The 15,346-nt window shown below is 48.8% G+C and overlaps 4 protein-coding genes across 4 annotated transcripts; 1 reads left to right on the top strand and 3 right to left on the bottom strand.

The window, feature by feature from the left end:
- Positions 1-479: 479 nt before the first annotated feature.
- ColSpa_11222 (15-hydroxyprostaglandin dehydrogenase [NAD(+)]) lies at positions 480-1,532 on the bottom strand (the record flags this gene model as incomplete). The annotated part of the gene is made up of 2 exons (XM_049277434.1): positions 480-1,390; positions 1,454-1,532. 2 exons carry the CDS (start codon positions 1,530-1,532, stop codon positions 480-482), a joined length of 990 nt encoding a protein of 329 aa, XP_049133391.1.
- A 5,045-nt stretch (positions 1,533-6,577) lies between these two features.
- Positions 6,578-7,992, bottom strand: ColSpa_11221 (putative transporter; the record flags this gene model as incomplete). The annotated part of the gene is made up of 2 exons (XM_049277433.1): positions 6,578-7,483; positions 7,582-7,992. The coding sequence occupies 2 exons, from the start codon at positions 7,990-7,992 to the stop codon at positions 6,578-6,580; spliced, it is 1,317 nt and encodes a 438-aa protein (XP_049133390.1).
- Positions 7,993-9,126: 1,134 nt separating this feature from the next.
- On the top strand, positions 9,127-10,786 carry ColSpa_11220 (efflux pump dotC; the record flags this gene model as incomplete). Its single annotated transcript, XM_049277432.1, has 2 exons — positions 9,127-9,748; positions 9,804-10,786. The coding sequence occupies 2 exons, from the start codon at positions 9,127-9,129 to the stop codon at positions 10,784-10,786; spliced, it is 1,605 nt and encodes a 534-aa protein (XP_049133389.1).
- A 1,048-nt stretch (positions 10,787-11,834) lies between these two features.
- On the bottom strand, positions 11,835-15,123 carry ColSpa_11219 (catalase-peroxidase 2; the record flags this gene model as incomplete). Its single annotated transcript, XM_049277431.1, has 6 exons — positions 11,835-13,074; positions 13,298-13,433; positions 13,559-13,990; positions 14,149-14,221; positions 14,612-14,766; positions 14,826-15,123. The coding sequence occupies 6 exons, from the start codon at positions 15,121-15,123 to the stop codon at positions 11,835-11,837; spliced, it is 2,334 nt and encodes a 777-aa protein (XP_049133388.1).
- Between the last annotated feature and the right edge of the window lie 223 nt (positions 15,124-15,346).

Genomic DNA, 15,346 nt, shown 5'->3' with positions numbered 1-15,346 from the left:
CTTTGGATGCCTTACTGCAGAAACTTCGTCTGTTTGGCTCATATTACAGTACATGCGCTAGAGATAGGAGAAAAAGTGCTTCAAAATTAGGCAGAGAGACTAGTGAACAAGCATTTTCAAGCTGAGACGCGCAGATGGGGTGGGAGGAAGCACAAGATTCCGTCTGAAAATCTATAGTCAACCCACTAATCAACATCTGGTAATTACTGGTTTCGATTCATCAGGCCAAATCAACATTAATATTGCTTTTCATTCCCTTCCCAACCTTAGCATTACTTGACATATCACGACCCAAAGTCACAGGTCGCACCGTTGCTAAATGGAGTCAACAAACCAGATTCCGGCTTGGGGATGGCTGAGAGGCACTCAGAGCGAACGGTGAGAGACCATGAGGTGAAGGCACATTATCAGACTCTTGATGCAAAGCAGTCATTACGAAACCCCTCGCTCCAAGAACAAGACATCTTAGACGTTTAGCCCTAGTCTCTGCCCACGGCCCATTTGGTTGCATCCTTCAACCAAGCGAATATCAGATCTGTTCCCTTGGATACATTCCTTGCCAACAAGCCATTTCTGGGGTCTTTTTCCGGACCGGTGTCGTTATATGTCTGGACTAAACGCGTTTGATTCTTTCCGACTTCCAAAATAGATCCTCCAACAAGAGAATCCTCCTCAACACATCGTAGCATAGCCTCTGCCACCTCATGGGGAGTGACCCAGCCGTCCTGGTCTGCATCCAGATTTATGAGCTTCTCTGGGTTCTCAGTCCAGAGCGGTGTACGCACAACTCCTGGTGCAACAGCGTTGACGCGGATTCCATCTGTTTCCTCCAGTCGAGCCAGACTTCGCACAAAGCCAGTAATGGCGAACTTGGAAGCTGCGTACAACGGCGCGTTGAAGTTTGGCACCTGGCCCGCAACGGACGAGATATGAACAATCCTCTTGGGGTTGTCGGGCGATGCCTTTACGGCGGACATCAGGGCAGCATTGGTGATTACTTTGGGATGCAGCCAGTGAGAGATTGCCAATTGCGTTGAACGGATGGGATGAGTAATGTTAATATCGAGCAGAGAGTATCTTCCATCTTCCACGCTGTCCTTGCTCTCTGGGGATCCTGGTGGATGCCAGAAGTTCGACCAGTGGGGTTCGTACACGCCGGCCCCAGGGCATAATATGTCGAAGCCGTTAAACTCAGAAATGGCGACTTGGAATATATTGGAAAGGGCGGGCCATGAGGTTACGTCAGTCTGAACGAAGACTGCACGAGCCTTGGCGGTAGCGTCTTGATGTTTCAGAACAAGAGCCTCTGCTTCAGGCCTCAAAGAAATATCCGCAATCACGACATTGCAGCCATTCGCGAGGAGAAGCTCGGCGAAGCAAAGATTAATACCTAGGAAAGATTAGCTTTATAGGATCCCTCGATTAGGCTTAGATGTAAAGTCACGGTCCATACCAGAACCAGCACCAGTGACAATGGCAGTTTTGCCAGACACGCTAAAAGGCGCGATGATTTTCTGGGCGTTCGACGACATTTCGTGAGGTACTGAATAAGTCGGTTTCGCCAGTGAAAGTGTCGTGATTTGCAGTATAAGTCTTCAATACAGGTGGTGTCTTACTGGTCCGGATCAATGCCTGCTGCACAGAGGCTCTGCCGTATTTTTAAAAGCTCCTCGACGCATTTGGCAGCAACGCTGACGCTGTCTGCTTTTCAATATCAACAACTCTAGCATCCCCAACGATCGGACCACATTCAGCCGAGATGAACCACCGAGACACGCGGGCGGGATGTATGGCAAGTCATGTGGCACTTTTAATGTTACAGTTACCCCGCAGAGGATTTGGTTGACATGATTGGAGGAGACGTATTTCCCAGGCGCTTAGAGTTGCCCGCTTTTTTGAAATGTTGTTGGGAGATGTGAAGAGAGGTTTACAACTTCTTCTAATACAGGTTCTCTGGGGCGATTGCATTGAGAAGTATGAATCGGAAGACTCGTCAAACCCGGAAGTACCGGCTTCATAGGAAAAAGAACAGAGTATTAATATATGCAGTTCATTTTCCCATCGTCCGCATCCTTCGCACTTGGTCCACAATCCCACTGGATTATTTAAGTGGCAGCACTAGCAAATACGAGAGAACCACCCAAAGTAGATACAAAGTATTTGAAGGTGGTTGTTGGCTCTGTTGTTCGTAAAGGAAATGAAGTTTTGAAGCAAAAAACTGTATATAGCAATATGCACAGAATTCCTGTCCACAAAACAGCAGTCATTCCATGAAGACCGATAAAAGGAAGGCATAATCACTGCTCCACGCCAGCTGTGTATGTATCAACCTCAACACGTGGGTTCAGACATCAATGGAAGTATAGATAGTCGGCTCCTCGGTCTTTTCCAATAGAGTTCCTACGATTATCGATAAGCTAATGCTGCTACACAAAGCGATTTCGTCGTAGAGGTTTTTCGATGTGTCAACGGTCTAGCCTTCGGGACTTTCCGGCGACGCAGTGCGATTATTACCTCATGTTCTAGTTCCAAGCCGTCTTTCTGACGCAAGAGCCTCCGTCTTCAAGATAGCAGGCCGTTCTATACAGTTCTTGAAGTCCTGCAAGATGCCTGCTCGACGTTTAGACCGTGCGAAGGCAATTCTGCTGTAATTGTCGTCTTTAAAACGAGAACAGAGTTGCGCCATGAGACATCGCACGCAGAAAGAATACATTGGCAGGCTCATATCTTTAATCTTGGGAGAATATGGCTCATGGCCGATGAAAGCATCGTTTGGTGAATTAAGAGAACTCGTCAGTCAACTCTCCCAAAACAATAAATGACGCCGTGACGCTCTGATTTACAGAATTTTGACATTTCCTTAAGCGGAAAGGTTTCTCAGCAACACAAAGAAGCCGGAGTGCATTTTAACCCATCCTGATTTCCTGTTGTCTGACAGGATGTTTTGATTACCGCCAAATTGTTGAGATTCAGAGTCTCAGCATGAAATACAGCCACACTCAGGGGGCACTCGGTGTCCTTATTATCCAAAAGAAAGAAGTAATGCGCTTGTGGAAGTTGCTTGTACAGTCTCAATCGAGACAAGCTGTGTCACTCTGAGGATAGACTACAGTTGTGATCAATGCCTGTTGATATTTATAAAATAGTATTGTCATAGTGCAGCTGCTTACCTACCTTGAACGCCCGGATTGATGGACTTCATAGAAGTAGCTTCTTTACATGCATTGTTACGCTTCCGTGTAGCAATTCCATGTGGCACATATTGGTATTTAAAGTTCCGTTGCGCTTGGTGTAGCTCGGACAACGCACTGTTAACGACGTGTATACAATTGACCCTGCAACACGACTCGGGGCATTTTTGATGATCGACCCATCAAAATGGCCGAAACCGTTGACATCCTTCTCATTACTTAATGCTCCTATCTAAGATTATCAGTATGCTTTAGCTGTAACATGTTGTGCAACACTAAGTTCTATGAACAGCCACACACGATACGGGTTCGGTATACATGCTGCCAACAGGAATTAATCTCTCGGTTTGAAAGATATATAACATTATGCTTCAAGTTTTATAACAATTTATGCTGAAACAACTCTTCTAACACTTCGAAACTTGGCTGCTAACTCTCGTCACAATTCCCGCCACTGCTTTGACATAGGAAAGAATCATACGGCCATCGACTGTGTTGATAATACTTTGCATGAGACTATACGATGTAGTATTGCGTTCTTGTTTTACTATCAGAGTGTTCGCCATTTTGGATGTTGAGTATATGCTCGTTACTCGCGAGAAAGTTGGCTAACAACAATGAGGTTGGCGAAACGGAAAACTTGGGAGAAGAGGCTATCCTGACTAATACAACATTCCGAGATATCGCCAATGGAGCCATCGGTTTGGCCTTTTCTTTTGTTATTGGTTTGGTTGTCCCATTACTTGGGTAGCATATTTCCGAGGTATGATATTCCATGGTGATTTAACAGTTTGTTCGTCACAAGTTGACTTCCCCACGCATAATCATGTACCAGGGACCCAGGACTGGTATTGGACGCGGTGTCCCTAGTGGCCATACTTTCTGGTATGTAAACTTGGCTGTCTGGAAGCATTCCCCAGTGGCCATCGTAGGGCGATCCGGACGACAAAGTGACGCCCTGCGTCCTATGATCCAAGATTCTGTCGAATCTAGGAGCAAATGACGATGAAGATATCGGTCCAAAATACTGCAATTGATTTGTCGAAGCTGACGATGGTGACACCGCAAGGTGCTGCTGGTCGAAGTAGTTTCCAGAAAAGGAACAGGCTGGCTTGTGGCTTGATTCATGCCCTGAAAACTATTAGTCAGATTCCGAGTGCAAATCCATAAATTTGGCTGCTACTTTGGCCTAATCTCCCCCTTCTTTTAGTTGGTGTTACGTAGTAGCAAACAGTTTCCGAAGACTTGGGATCGTCAGTATCGTTGTCTTTCAACTCGTGTAGGTAGTACACACCAGGCACCTATCGCAACTTGGCCTTCCTCCGTTACCTGCAAAAATCAAGTGATCAGTTATAGATTGATTTTGATTTGACCGTGTCTTCTATCAACGTACACTTCCGTTTCCTTACTTTGCATGTTTCACAAGCCCCTGGTCGGCGCTTGTATACTCTTTCACTCGTATCGCCATTGTCTGTCTTCGTAGTTGACGACATGCTATGAGTTCGATTTGCAAAAATCGACTTAAGCATCTGTGAACGAGCCGATTGACCAGTGGAAAGATTTTGTCAATATTGTCAGAGTTGTATTGTGATTTTCAGACGTTTAATATCTGAATTTCATATTCGACTCGTTCATGGTATTGTTCAGCTACTTCCCCACTAGTGGGATGCAGGGCGTGCTTATCGAGTCGTTCACTGGAGCCACCTTGAGGGAGTGTTACCGGGTTCTCTATGTGCAAAAATCCTTGCCTAAGGACCAAGTGAAGACCTACATTTTTCACTCTGCATGTAAGGGCTCTCACGTCTGCGGAGTCGCCGTGTGAACCTTGAGCAAGCGTGTTTTAGATAAAAAGTCCAATTTGTTCAGCTGCCAAGTTTTAGGGTATTCTGGTTAAACCTTAGTTGTTCCACAGAATTACCTATGTTGTATTAGGTGATTTGCTGGCCATGGAAGCACGTTCTGACACATGACGTCGTATGCCCGCTATAGTTTCTGGGAATTGCCCAATAGGTCGGCACATACACCCATGAGTTGTGATAAGCAGGCAAGCTTTCACAAATTTGCATCTCCTAGCAGACTAACCAAAAGGATGTGTTTTAAGGACAATCTTTATCTATTGAATCTTTCAACCATCTCCAAGTCTTCGACTGACCCGTCTCAGGAGCCAAATTCCTATGGATAAACATCGGATTTCAGTGAAGTCTATTTCTTTTACGTGAGATTTCGAACCATGTATTGAAAAGGATAAGTGGCATTTGTAACATAATCCACACAATATTCTGGGTTCTGTTCTACCTGACAGGAGAGACAGTGTTCGAGCAGTGTCGTTTTTCAATTTCTTAAGAATAAATTTTCTCAATCACTGAGGAGGACAGTCACAATGTAGACAACAGCCTTCTTTTTCAAGAAGTGGTGGCAGAAGAAAACAATGTGAATTGTGAGGGTCAACCAGTGAATCCGAAAACCCGAGAAGCACCAGCCGAGTACGTTTGTCAAGCCTGATAGCCCATGAAACGAAGCGGAAGTGGCCTGATTTAGACTTACCGTATCGTTATCCCAAGAACAGTCAGACAGAGTTAGGCTTCCCGATGCGTTACCATCCTGGAGGATCAAGACAGCCGGTCCCACTTCGGCCTTAGCTCATAAACTCTATTTCACCAGAATGATGACAGGACCAAGGAGCACCCATAGCCAGTGGGGAACTGCAAAAAAACGTTTGTATTTCTTCGGTACACTCAAGCTTGTTCGATTGCATTCTCCTCCACAATAAACTGTTATTGTGGCCTGATCTCACGTCAAGGATAGGCTAGTGTGAACGTTTTTGGCGATGCTCTTTCCTATTTTCGGGTTCGCTACGGGCGCTTTCGCTTTTCGCGCTAAACCTCAGCGTTTTTATGAACCAGTGAGGCCAGCTCACACAGGGGTCTCGTTGTCTCCACGCTAGTAACGTTCACGCTTGTCCGACTTCGTAAAGCTGAAGCTATGGATCACTTATAGGGCAAGACAGTGCCTCGACAGTGAATTTTGCGGGAAGGTGGAAATTGTTGGCGTTGGTCAACTCGATTCGCCAAGCATTCACTGGATTTCTTGAAGACGGGAGTATATAATAACATTGGTTATACTGAAAGAGAATAACACTTTAATCCTCTGTATTGCTGACAAGAACCATTTTGCAATCTATACAGAGTTTGTAACAGAAGCTTGCTCTGCACATGGCGTTCCGCGTCATCAGAATCTCTCATTGTAGCTAACCCCACTACTAGCAGGTTTCAGCGGAACCAGTTCCTCAAAGACTCAGTTGACCAACAGCAGTACTGTGTACTTAGAGAGAGAACCATCGAGATAAATTATCTCAAAGACCATTCAATACTATAAAAGCATGCTGCTTAGAATTTTGCAGACGGTGTCCATCCTACTGCTTGCACTCGAACTGCGGCAAAGCAAAGAAATGCTAGAACGTAAGAGGCGCCTGAAAATATGATCAACCCCTCCCAGTCTTGCCCGCCTTTCTTTGCTTGCAGTATAGCACCAGCAATAGGTAGACTGCTCAGTGTCCCAAAACTAGCCATCATCATCGCTGTCGACAGAAAGCGCCCGTATTCCCTTGCATCGCAAAGCTGGCCAAGACAAACCGGAACCAACCCCAAGTTACTGCCGCTAGCGAACCCAAATATAGCAACAAATGCCAGAAGCATGGATTCAGAGTTCCCCGAAGGCAGCCAAAGTCCGAAAACGGAGACAAAACATAAGGCGATATTGATTAAAATGACATTAAATCTCCCATACTTGTCGGCAGCGAGGCCAGGATGAAATCGTTCAACCACTGATCCTGCATTGAGGATGGAGAGAATAGTGTAGGAGTGAACGTTACTGCTAGGAAGAGTTGCAGCATATGATATGATGTAAGTGATGGGAACGAAGAGACCCCATTCCATGAAAAAGATCCCCATAGCCGTGAGCGTAAACTTCAGGTCACTGAAGACAGTAAAATCCGGCCAGATTGACGCAGGGCCCTCTTTTCTCGGAAGCCGGGACCGGATGAGAAGGCTTGCAGGGACCATGAGCCCAAGAAGGATGAATCCTAGAACACGAGCAGTGGGGCCGAAACCTAGCTTCGGGAAGAGATTCTGGAGGATGATGGGATATACGATACCTCCAATGGAGCCAGCTGTCGCCGCGATCCCGGTGGCGAAACCTCGACGCGAGTCAAAGAAGTGTGCAATAGCACCGTATGAGGGAGAGTTGAGCAGTGCGCCACCCAACCCGCCTAGGATGGAGTGTGCAAGGTGAATCTGATAGCACTCTGTAGCCATCAGTTAGCTCAACCCATCGCTGAGAAATGTGACGAATTGTACGAACTCTTGCAAAGACTCAGGAGCAGAAGACTTACTGACATGCACAGACCGCCAGCGACGACTAGTCCGCGTGGACCATATTGGTCGAACATAGGACCTACTTGTATGCCAACGAAGAAGACTATAAAAAGATAAAGACTAAAAACACAGCCAATTTGTGAGGGCAAATGATCGGCAAGTTGATTTTCGGAAAAGTATGACTCAAACACCGCCGCAGAGTTGATAAGACTGAACACGGAGCGCATAGCACAAAAAGATCCAAAGACAACCAGCCACGCTTGCCAACCACCTTCAGGGAACGTCAACTCATTGTCACCTGATACAGATCGCTCCACATAGCTGGATCTGTCTCGATATCTTGATCGTGAGTGGTCATCGTTATATGGGACTGCAGATGGCGCAGATGACGTTTGTCCGGTGACATTCCTCAACTGGATGGTAGACATCTTCATCACAGTTTGTGACATTGTGGACTAGAATGAAGTCAGACGACAGAAATCACGTACCACAGAGCACTTACTCGCCTGTTTCCAAATGCATGTATTGTGTTCCAGTAGGTAAATCACGCTTTCTGTGCAAGTTCTGAACTTCCTCTTGAACAGTCATTTCAAAGATTTTGAACCGCGCAGTTTATCTTCCCCGCTGGGAGTTGGATGATAGTAAATGCCTGCTTTATGCAGAATTGATATACAACATAGGTTGAAAATTGCATTAGAGACTAGTGTGTGGCAACTCTGCCTTTCTGCCCTTTTGTACGACACTGATCCAGTAAGTAGTTTCTAGAAAATGATCGTCATCTTCCCATTATGGGCTTGTCGATATGCTCTCATTTTCTGCTGGCTTGTTTGGAGGACGTTATGGCTCATTCTCGGCAGACTGCAATTTCCTTCACTCTAACCTAAATGATTATATGGGGTTGAGTGTACCAGTCGACGTTAGTGGTTCTCATTCCAAGCAGATTTCACATATCAGATTGGAGTTATTGAAGTCCTCAAAGAACCACTACGGCAAGTTGACCAAGAATGTCTTATGTAGGTTTGTAAGTTTCCCTGATTTTACAAATCGAATATTGTTCTATCTCATGTACCATACAAAAATTGGCTTATCTATCGACTTTACAAGCGAACTATCTCCACAAGCGTTAGACAGTCACCACAAATGGGCCGTCTGGAAAAGTAATACAATTGAGGCTCACCACCAAGAAGGTACATTAGAAATGCCTCTCTTCCAGTCTCTAATCATGCAAGCATTGAAAATTAAACCTGTGAGTAAGAGTACCAAAAAGGGAAGAAAAAAGAAAAGAAAAAGATGGGAGAATTCGTGGTAGCGACACCAGGACTGCCCTTCCCGGGACCCTGAACTGAACCGAACCGAACCGAGGTGAGGGCGCCCGAAAGTGGAGCACGGTGCTACTTTCCAACGAAGATAGATCTCGGCCTTCAGATCGTCGGGCATTCTTTTCCACGTTCCTGTGCTTTTGCACTGTGTTCATTCAATCAAAACTGAGGCCAAGGGACAAATGAAAGTTTTACCATTCGCGTCCTCTTGCACCCGGGGGATATTGTGCTCTGACCTCAACCATGGGCAAACCTTCTGTAAGAGCGTCGGACGAGAAAGAACGAGGAAACGAAAAGATTGTAAACCAGAATGGAGAGGCCCTCAGCCAGCTCGAGCCTGTCTTAGCGACTGCGTCGTACAGACCGCCTGAGATGAGCCCCATACGCCGGCGCGCTGTCATGTTCGCTCTCTGCATGACTCTTCTCCTCGGCGCCCTAGATGTTACAATCATTGCCACGGCCTTGCCTACAATTGCCTCGACTCTGCATGCCACGGCTTCCGAGTACGCGTGGGTGGGAAGCGCCTACACTCTTTCTAGCACAGCTTCTACTCCAATATGGGCCAAAATGTCAGACATATTCGGCCGAAAACCAATGATCATGGTCGCGACGGCAATTTTTATGGCGGGGAGTCTTATCGCAGCGCTTGCGAAGACGATCGAAGTTCTCATCGCTGGGCGCACTGTCCAGGGCCTGGGAGGAGGAGGCTCATTGGTACTTGTCACGATCCTGATTGGAGACATCTTCAAGCTGGAGGACCGGCCCAAGTACTATGGTATGACTGGCATCGTCTGGGGAGTTGCAAGTGCAATTGGGCCGGTCTTGGGCGGCGCCTTCACACAGACAATTGGTTGGAGATGGTGTTGTGAGTTAGCCATCTAACCTCAGTTAAGTTGGGCTCCAGTGCTGATAGACTACAGTCTTCATCAACCTCCCTTTTGACGGCGTGGCTCTGTTGGTTTTGTTCTTCGCCCTCAAAGTCGAGACACCGAAAGAAGCATTTATGACTGGTCTCAGAAAACTGGACTGGATAGGATCTGCCCTTATTATCGGAGGCACCATCTGCTTGCTTTATGGTCTTGAAACCGGAGCCGGGGGCGTAATGCCGTGGAGTTCTGCGCAGGTGATCTGTCTCATTCTATTCGGAGTCGTCATTTTGACACTCTTCGTTTGTTGGGAGGCACGTTTCGCCAGTAACCCCGTCATTCCCTTTCGAATCTTCAACAAAGCCACAAACATCGCTTCCTTCTCCGTTTCTTGTCTGCACAGCTTCGTTTTCATATCTTACGACTACTTCTTACCGCTCTACTTTCAGGTCGTCCTCGGATTCAGGCCCATCATCGCCGGCATTACCATTTTTGCACTACTGATACCGCTGACGATGATGACAATGCTCGGCGGACTCTTCACCAGGCGGACGGGAAACTACATTATACCGATTTTCTTTGGCTCCTTACTAATGACCTTTGGCAATGGGCTGTTCATCAACTTCCAAACAAGCATACAGTGGCCCAAGATCATCATCTTTCAAATGATTACCGGATTCGGGGCAGGCGTGCTTTTCCAAAGCCCCATGATATCAATCCAGACTCATACACGTCAGAGAGATTTAGCCGCCGCAATGTCGGCTTTCAGTTTTCTGCGCTCTCTGTTCTCCTCAATGTCCATCGTCATCGGCACGGTTCTGTTGCAGCATAACCTTGGCGGCGGCGGGTTGACCAGTAGCAACCTGCATTCCAGCCACGAAGCAGGCACATCATCTGTTAAAGACAAGGGAAATTATATATCAGCGTTGCGCATAATGTGGGCTTTCTTTACGGCTATCTCCGGTTGCATGCTGTTTGCGGCAGTGTTTATCAAGCCGAAGCCAATGAAGCCCGTGGTTGAAACGAGAGATTCCTAGAGGACTCTACGATCGGATGCCGTTAAAACCACTCCACTGATAATACAACAAATGGCTACTCTGATTCCAGGCAACTTCGTAGGAAATGATGACTTTCAAGTGCTGCCCATCTCAGGATTGTACGTTCAATTCTCACCATCCTCCCTACGTTTTCAGTTGGCGCAGCGGCGCCTCGTTTTCGTCACTGATACTTATCTCTCTTGAAGTTCTCCCAGAATTCAAGAGTACACTTCTGACATGGACTTTGCAGCTTCAGAAAGCGTTATGCCTGAACTTAGCGGTACTGATCGTCGTGGGGTTCATGGAAAATGAGAAAGGAGATGGGAATGCTTGGATAATTAACCACTAACGCGCGGACGGTACATAAATCCTTATGTAGCAAAGCCTAGAGCTTCATGGTTTTTAGTTGTTACTCTTCGACTCACCAGGACGCTTTAAATTTGAAAGATTGCTGCAGAAAACCTCCGAGACTAGAACATGGATCCGGCTTTCTTGCACGATGTGACAGCCAACAATATGGCAGTATACGAATCCATCGTTGGTCTCTATTTAGTTAAAGCTCACAGAGCTGGGTTAAATTTGTCTTCCATTTTAGTATTTTGGCAGCTCGAGACTTGAAAATAGAATTAACAACCACTGTCGAAATTCTTGTGCTGTATCCTAGTCCTGAGATCAGGTGCGAATATTTTCGGTTCATCATTCAAGAAGTGCATTCGCCAGTGCTTGGAAGTGTCACCCAATGTGAAGAATGATGACTGGGTTCAGGTAGAGCCAAAAGTACAGCAAAACTGAACAGTGAATCAAATCGATGTTGTAATGCTGTGAAGTGTGAGCCCGAAGGGTGAAACGATAACTCTAGGACCTTCAGATGAACACCAATATATTCAAGTTTGCCAAGCTCGGGAGACTGGAAAGACTGCAGTGTTCATGCATCAGAGAACGCTCCGGGGAATCAATGAAATATCCAAAGGTATTTAAAGTAAGTACAAGAAGAGCCACCAGCACCAAATTTCCTCTATACCAAGCCCACATCTAATCATTTACTTATTTATTTCTTCTTCAAGTCAAAGCGGTCGAGGTTCATGACCTTGGTCCACGCAGCGACGAAGTCGTTAACGAACTTCTCGTTGGCATCGGAGCTGGCGTAGACCTCGGAAATGGCACGAAGCTCGGCATGGGAACCGAAGACGAGGTCAGCGCGGGTGGCGGTCCACTTCTCGGCCTTGGTCTTGCGGTCAACACCCTTCCACAGCTCGCCATCAGCACCGCTCTGGGTCCAGGTGGTGGAGATGTCGAGGAGGTTCTTGAAGTAGTCGTTGGTCAGTTGGCCCTTCTTCTCGGTCAGAACGCCGGTGTTGGAACCATCGTAGACGGCACCGAGGGCACGAAGACCACCGATGAGGACGGTCAGCTCAGGGGCAGTAAGAGTAAGCTGGGCGGCCTTGTCGACGAGGATCTCCTCGGTGCGGGCGCGGGCGGTACCACGACCGTAGTTGCGGAAACCATCGGCCTGGGGCTCGAGGTAGCCGAAGGAGCGGACATCAGTCTGCTCCTGGGTAGCATCGACACGACCGGGGGAAAAGGGAACGGAGACGGTAACACCAGCGTCCTTGGCGGCCTTCTCGACGGCAGCGGTACCACCAAGGACAATCAGGTCAGACAGGGAAACCTTCTTAGCGCCGGTGTTAAAGCTGGTCTGGATCGTCTTGAGGGCGTCGAGGACCTCGGCGAGCTGCGTGGGGTTGTTGGAAACCCACTTGACCTGGGGCTCGAGGGCGATGCGGGCACCGTTGGCACCGCCGCGCTTGTCGGAGGCACGGAAGGTCGAGGCAGAGGCCCAGGCGACAGAAGCGAGCTTGGAAACGTCGAGACCGGGGGCGGCGAGGATGTCGGACTTGAGCTTAGCGACGTCGGCATCGTCAATCAGGTCACCCTCCCTGGCGGGAAGGGGGTCCTGCCAGCTAAAGGTCTCCTTGGGGACATCAGGGCCGAGATAACGAGAGACAGGGCCCAAATCGCGGTGGAGGAGCTTGAACCAAGCCTTGGCGAACGCATTGGCGAGCTCTTCGGGGTGGTCCAACCAACGGGTGGTGATGTTGAGGTAGGAAGGGTCGTTGATCAGAGCCAAGTCGCTAGTGAGCATAGTCGCCTTGCGGAACTTGGTGGCATCAAAGGGGTCTGGGTAGTCGAGAGTGCCGTTGGCGGCCTCCCATTGGTGATGGCCCGCAGGACTGGTGACCAGGGTCCATTTGTTGTGCAAAAGAGACTCCAAGTAGCCGTTGCTCCATCTGCAGGTACAAGGGTTAGCGTCGCTGTATCACTGCATAATCACCCAATCGATATAAATAGCTTTTTCTCATTTTTCGCCCCAATGCCGTTGTTTGACCTTCTCTCATGCATGCACAAGCACGGCATATGAGAAGGCCTCAAAGCGGGAGAGTTGGAGGGAACCACCAGCCATGTGCAAGGGGTACGAGATGCAATGGGAATTAGTTCATCACAATCACTTACTTGGTAGGGGTCTTGGTCCAAACGACTTCGAGACCACTGGTCATCTGGTTGACGCCGTTGCCGTCGCCAACGTCGTTGTGCCATCCGAGACCCATCTCGCCAATGTCAGCAGCCTCGGGCGCGGCTCCAATATGATCTGGAAAAGCAAACATCAGTCTTCATGTCCTCAAAAGAGTAGCGGTGAAAGGCGGGGGATGGGAGTAGCGCCTTTTCGCTCGCCCAACTACCTCCAATCTCGTCTAGATTATGCTATGCACTCACCACCAGAGACGGCACCGTGTGTCTTGCCGAAAGCGTGTCCACCGGCGATCAGAGCGACAGTCTCCTCATCGTTCATTCCCATGCGATCGAAGGCGACGTGGATGTCCTTAGCCGAAGCGGCGGGGTCGGAGCTGCCGTCGGGGCCCTCGGGATTGACGTAGATGAGACCCATGTGGGTGGCAGCCAGGGGCTTCTCAAGCTTGTCGGCGCGCTCGTTGATATCGGTGCTACCATTGTAGCGCACATCATTGCCCTTGGGGACGAAGGTAGTCTCTCCGCCCCAGTAGATGGATTCGTCCGATTGCCAAGTGTCAGGGCGGCCGGCGGCGAAGCCAAGAGGCGTGAAGCCCATAGACTCGAGGGCAACGTTGCCCGTCAGGAGCATCAGGTCCGCCCACGAGATCTTGTTGCCATACTTCTGCTTGATAGGCCCTGCAGAACAAACGTGGATCAGCACATGTCTTTCTCTCGCACAAGAGTCCACACCATTCTCGACGGTCGCCTTGCAGCCACCCGCGGAGCGGATGCGGCAAGTGAACCGATGATGCAGTCGACATGGGGGCCTTGGGGGTCTTGGAGGGGTAGCTTACACAGCAGGCGGCGGGCCTTGTCGAGGTTCTGGTTGTCAGGCCAGCTGTTGAGCGGAGCGAACCGTTGTTGGCCCTGCAAGTGGCCAATATTAGTAAACGCCAACCCTTAAAGAATCAAAGTGAGGCAAAGAGGTGATAAGCTGCAAACACGCAGGGTCCATATTTCGATGGCGGTGCGTGTGGAGAAAGGAGATGCTCTAGTTTCTCCTGGCTCTCTCGCGGGATAGGCCAAAATCCTCCGGCTAGCCAATTGATCTTCGCAGGCGAAATAAATAGGACCGCGCAGAGGCCCATTGTACCGACTTGCAGCGAAGGACAACGCTGCATGTTGCACTAAACCAAGGAAAAAGCACTTGGAGCGACCGGGAGGGATGGGAGGCCATAGAGAAGAGGCTGGAATCAAGGCCAAGAAAAGAGGGAAAGACAGAAGAGGAAGCTCAATAATAAAAATAAAACGGCTCACCATTCCACCGCCACCTCGGCCGTCGATGGCGCGATAAGTGCCGGCGCTATGCCAGGCCATGCGGATGAAGAGACCTCCGTAGTGGCCAAAGTCGGCGGGCCACCACTCCTGGGACTCGGTCATCAGAGCGTGCAAGTCCTTCTTGAGAGCATCGTCTATCTCGTGTTAGTAGCTGCCGCTTTTGGATCGCGGTCCAACGCTGTTCAAGACTCACAGTCCAGAGACTTGAAAGCCTCGGTGTAATCAAAGTCGTTTCCGTACGGGTTGGTCGACGGCTGAAACTGGCGGAGAACATCGAGTCTAAGCTGGCAAGGCCACCAGTCGTGGCTGCGAGTGCCGCCGCCGGCCTGGTTGCTGATTGTGGAACATCGACCAAAGCCCACGGCGGTGTCTCTTTTAGGGAGCTCGCTGTTAACGGAGCCATCTCGTTTCGCAAAAGGGCAACCCTGAGCCGAGACGGCAGGCAGAAGAGCAGACGCTGCCAGAAGACAGCTCGACAGTTTGGCGTGCATGATTGGCGATCCAGAGGAGGAGGACTTCAAAAGAATGAAGTGACAGTGCAACCGGGGAGACTCAAGAGGCGAGGATGAGTTGTTCCTGGAGAGTGCAAAACGAAACTTCGAAGATGGGACGAACCCAGGGACATATGTATGGAACCTGCTGCGAGCTCGACTCACAAACGAACAGCACTCACCAACTCACGTGGATATATTCTGCTTCCATGAACCCACGATT

This window comes from Colletotrichum spaethianum, assembly GCF_022836535.1.
Source record: "Colletotrichum spaethianum MAFF 239500 DNA, contig43, whole genome shotgun sequence".
NCBI lineage: Eukaryota > Fungi > Ascomycota > Sordariomycetes > Glomerellales > Glomerellaceae > Colletotrichum > Colletotrichum spaethianum.
Note: the sequence above shows the minus strand (reverse complement) of the source record. Positions and strands in the feature narration are given on the sequence as shown.